The following is a 5288-nucleotide window of genomic DNA, read 5'->3' as shown; positions in this document are numbered from 1 at the left end:
AACGGATGTGCTTAAATGACAGAGAGAGAGAGAGAGAAAATAAAAAGGTACGAGTGGTTTTGAGTTGATCACCTGTTCGGGTTGGTTTACCTTTGTTTACCTCTTTGCCTTAGTGCATCACAGCCGCTGTAGTTTCTGAACGTTCAATAAACGACAAACTTGGACTAATTATCTCGTTCGTCTGTGAGTATACGTCATTCACAACAAACATTAATCATGGTAAATATGTTTCATTAAGTATTTAACAAGCAAATGGGTTCTACCGCGATAATTATGTGAAATTAAATTGTCTAATATTTAAAAAAGAATGTTTGGTGCTCTCTGGCATCTTATTTTGAGCTCAGAGCATGAGAGGCTTTTCCTCTATCAAACTTTTTGGGGTTTTTTGCCTCTTATTTTGTGGAAATATTGATGAGACTTAAATGATAACCTTTTTCAACCTTTATAGCTCCACTGTTGAAAATAAGAAACTAACATTCACAAATGACATTGAAATAAAATCCAGTCCAACATCTGGTTTGAGGTGATTCCTTTGGAACCAGTTGGAGGAAAAATATCCCAACTTCAGAAGATGTGCTTTTAACTTAACAAAGTTCTGTGGTTCCTCCTATCAGTATGAGAGTCAGGGTGAGGAGACGCCATGTTAGGAAGATGAACTGGAAGCTGCAGGATCTTCAGAACAAACAGGTCATGATGCTGGGCTACTGATTATCCCTCTGTCTGGACACAGGATCAATATAACCAGTTATAAGCTAAAATGAATGGTTATATGCCAGACATCGAAAACAGGCACACTCCATACCATGATGTTCAAAATTTAGGTCTCATGGCATCTCAACGTGTCAACATTGCAGCCAGTGGGCTGAGGAACATACAGCTCCAATTTGTAGCAATTCAAGAGCTACCAAGCTTTTTTACTGTCAGCTGCAATGGTTCCTCTGCTCTCGGCTCCCATACAGAGCCATCGGCTAGTGGGAATGCTCAGCTGCTCCCTCCTGTTTCAAACTCTTCTTATGAAAGTAGGAGTTAGAGAGATAAATATAATTGAAATATTGGCTACCTTTGACAGAAAAAGGAGCTAAGTCTATGAAAGCAATGTAGCAGTTTAGCTAGCTTTGATTTCCAAGGCTTAAGGTGGTAGTTTATCATGATTCAGCCAAAGTAGTGAAATAAAAAACACTGGATTAATTTTTATTGTCAATGTGTTTCTTCCTGAGCAGTGAAAGTAAATAAAACGTGTTACATGTCTTTTGCTTTAAGTATTTACTTACTGGAGGGTTTTTTGTTAGTGCTGCAGAGCCACAGCTAGCAGCGCAGCTGTTGCTCCTCCTTCACTTTGGACTGATCCATTGTTCTAACAATAGTGGGGGGGGGACCTAAAAATTCATTCTTTTTTTTTTTCTTAGATGAATGGCTTAGTTCTTTGTTTCTATTGCCTTTTTTATATTGATATTGTTTAAATACAAGGGTTTATTCCATGATTTCGTTGGGGGGACAATTCTACACTTTTCCAAGATTGGGGGGGGGAGGGTCCGTATCCCTCCGTCCCCCCTGGGATTTATGCCTATGAATGACAGCACCAACCTGGACTCCTCATCGACGACGATGGTGGGAGGGATTCGGAGCCCATTGCCTTGATTTGCGGTGCTGCCATCAAAGTGGTGTGAGGAGTACCTGGGAGGTCCCTCCTCATTGGTGGAAAAGTGCACACCCCCGGCCAGTACGTTACGTTTGGACGCAAACTGCCCCATCAACGTGTCCTTGTGCTTCCTGTGGAGTGATACAGAGTAATACTAAAAGTCATTTGACTAGAATACACTAAATTAACAAATTACTTTGTTTATTATTTATTTATTTTTTTTATCAGCATGCTAGACTTTCTGACCAAAATCATGATTAACAAGAGACATGAGAGAAAAAAATCTTAAAGGAACACTGCATATTTTGCTAATATTTAAAGAATGTAAATAGAATTTTGTAATGCCACAAAATAAACAATATGGAACAGATATTGACATTTTCTTTAGTTTTTAATCTTTTTGACATCATCTATGAAGAGTCCATATGGCACATAGTGTAGTTTTCATTGTCTAACCCAGTGTTTCTCAACCCTGGTCCTCACCGCCCCCCTGGTCTGCATGTTTTAGATGTGCCTCTATTCCAGAACAGCTAATTCAAACGATTGCATGACCATCAAGTACTGCAGAAGCCTGTTAATCACCCAGAGATACAATTCAGGTGTGTGGCAGAAGGGAAATACCTAAAACATGCAGGAGAGGGGGGCGGTGAGGACCAGGGTTGAGAAACACTGGTCTAAGCGCACAAAATAAGTGAAATTTGTATATGCTTCATGATATATTATTTCGGTGTGAACTCCCCTAACAATGTGATGTTTTTACTCGGATCATAATTGGTAATAATATGACAAATTCTGGCAAATAGAATTTCACATGCAAAAATTCTTCAAGTTTAAGTCTCCCAAATGAGAAGTAAAGAACAAATATTTGGAAACAGAGTTATTCAGTCTAATGTCAAATAAAAAGTTCAAAGAAAGAATGAAAGAAAGAAAGAGAGAGAGAGAGAAAGAAATTCTTATACTCACAAGTGGTTCTGTAGCTGATGAAAGAGCTGCTGTCCCCAGATCAAACATACACCTTTTATCAACGCACCGCAAAACTCTTGTAATTTATACCTTGGTGAGGCATGTTACATCCCTCCCATTGACTTCATGTACTTTCCTCCCCCTCAGACACACACACACACACACACACATACATAGTCACACTCATTCTATGAGGGTGTGTGGGTGTTCAAAAAACAGCCACACATCCAGACACATGCACACGGAAAGATATGCGCGTGCACAGTCACACATATGCAAATGCAATTCTACAATGACTTTTCTTGAGCCACAAATGGTTTTCAATTTTCCACATCTAGTTTCTGGAAGATGGTTTTTGGAAATGTGAGTTTTAGACACAAAACAATGGCAGCGTGATCCACTGGTTTGATAGCAGCAAAGTTATTGGAGTAAACAGGGAGAACAAGCGGGTACTAAGTTCCCATGGCGGCTTTGAAAGATTAATACGACTTGCTTATGTTGCTACCCAACGTGAAATCAATTGACTTTTTTTCCTAAAATTTGTTTTATCTGCAATTTTACATTTACCTGAGCTGTGTTACAATGTACAAATGCCACAAAAAACATAGCTACACAACAACTTCCCAAATTTAGATCTATTTTTTTTCCATTTCAGATGGAGATGTTCTGTATTTTTAATTTTGAAAACTAATTTGAGTCCATATAAGGAGTTGAACCGTAACTCAACTTTATTTATTTATTTATTTATTTATTTATTTATTTATTTATTTATTTTCCAGAACTGTTGGCACTACATGGCCTTGCAGTGTTTTCTACATCAATACAAAACAGGAAGTTCCTCCTCTGCGTTGTCACTGTCCATAGTAAAAATAGTATCAGGGTCCCCTATGCTTCTCTATTCCATTTTAGTCCAAGCAAGAATTGTTTTCAGGAACGTCGGACAAATGCCATCCCAATGATGCCAAAAATCCCACTGATCAATTCCTATTCAAAAACTAGTTAATATTTAAGATTTCAATAATGTACATATGTAGGTGTTACAGGAAACTAAGAATTGCGTATTGCAGATACAAATAGCTGTTCGAGTTTGCATTGTGGCTAATGTTCTACATTGTCCTTCAACAAAGAGGTTTTGGTAAAAAAAATTCCCAACCAACTAAACTTAAAAAAAAATTACAATAACTTTGAGTGCCCATTAACAGATGGATTTTTTTTTCCTTTTCCTGCAGTGTGTTCTCCATAGCCCTGCTATAATTAGACTTGCCGTCAGGCGTTAAATACCTGACTTGCACACAAAGCCTTTGTGCTCCAGCTGAAGGCCCTCATTGCACCCACGCTGCTGGAAGAAGAAGAAAAAGAAGAAGAAGAAAAAGTCAGGTATATCTTTGGTGATCCAAAATTGAAATATCAACCTTTTATATTTTGCTTGGTGCAAAAGGAAAGAACAGAAAATGTTTTCATTGTTTATAAGTTTTGAACCTCAGACTTTGCTGAAGCGGTTTGAAATACTAACATGGTGATGAGAATGTTTCCATAGGAGATTTTATATCTTTGAGAAGGAATTGAGGCTCAGCCTTTACCTTATTGCTTTATCTCATTAAGTTATGCAGACATTTGTCATATGCCTCATCACATGTCCTAGTCTTAACTGCAAGGCCTGCATGACTTCATTTTCGGTAGCCACCCACTGGAGTCTGCTAAGGGCCCTGCAGACATTCAGATGATTAAGGAAGGAGACAGACAGACAAACTAAGTTCTGAAAGAATGAACAAACTGCAATGAAAAATGAACTTATTATAATAAACAAAACAAATTGGGTGGGGCATCTATGAACTATAATACACACACATAAACAGCATATTCATGTGATCTGACTGTGATAAATTTGATGTCTTTCACATTTAGTTTCACTAGTCCATGAATTTCATCAGTAAGCTCCTGTAAAAAGAGAAATATTGAGCAGTCTTAGTTTGGCAGTAGAATATAAGTTCTAAAAGTGCTACAATTGGTGCAGTTTTAAAATGCATAGTCAAGGATTCAAGGATTTGTTATCGTCATACCACCTTGCTCATTTGTGGTACAAAATTCCAACTCAGATCCCAGATTAAAAAATTTACTACACAAAAATATTTGAAAAATAAGTAAATTAACAATAAGTAATTTAACCAAGGTCTGTGGGATGATGGTGTTGAAGGCTGAGGGGAAGTCCAAACAGAGCAGACAGATGTAAGGGTAATCATAAATGAACTAATTTACTAGTAATGATCATTAAGTTATATCACATAATAGAACTGCCACTTTATCGTGGTGGAGGGGTTTAAGTGTCCCAGTGATCCCAGGAGCTATGCTGTCTGGGGCTTTATGCCCATGGTTGGGTCACCCAAGGCAGACAGGTTCTGGGTGAAGAACCAGACTAAGCGCAGCCAAAAGGCCCCTTATGACGGACAAGAATGTTGGACTTAGTGTTCCCTCGCCCGGACGTGGGTCACCGGGCCCCCACTCTGGAGCCAGGCCTGGAGGAGGGGCACTATGATGAGCGCCTGGTGGCCGGGCTTTTACCCATGGAGCCTGGCCGGGCTCAGCCCGAAGAGGATGCCGGTCAGACCTGGCTGGCCCAAACGTGTTGTGAGGGTCTGTGAGGAAGGAAGGAAGGAAGGAAGGAAGGAAGGAAGGAAGGAAGGAAGGA

The 5288-nt window shown here is 39.2% G+C and overlaps 1 protein-coding gene across 1 annotated transcript in view; it reads right to left on the bottom strand.

Moving 5' to 3' along the window:
* slc12a10.1 (solute carrier family 12 member 10, tandem duplicate 1) overlaps positions 1–1751 on the bottom strand; it is a 39736-nt gene extending 37985 nt beyond the window's left edge. The window contains exon 1 of the mRNA XM_015019782.1: positions 1585–1751. Within this exon, the coding sequence (XP_014875268.1) occupies positions 1585–1751 (167 nt within the window). The remainder of the gene's footprint in view (positions 1–1584) is intronic.
* Positions 1752–5288: the final 3537 nt, after the last annotated feature.

The sequence above is a fragment of the Poecilia latipinna genome, unplaced genomic scaffold (genome assembly GCF_001443285.1).
Source record: "Poecilia latipinna isolate Pla-1442-1.1 unplaced genomic scaffold, P_latipinna-1.0 Scaffold2483, whole genome shotgun sequence".
In the NCBI taxonomy this organism is placed as follows: domain Eukaryota; kingdom Metazoa; phylum Chordata; class Actinopteri; order Cyprinodontiformes; family Poeciliidae; genus Poecilia; species Poecilia latipinna.
The sequence above is the reverse complement of the archived record's forward strand: the minus strand, read 5'-3'. Positions and strand labels throughout refer to the sequence as shown.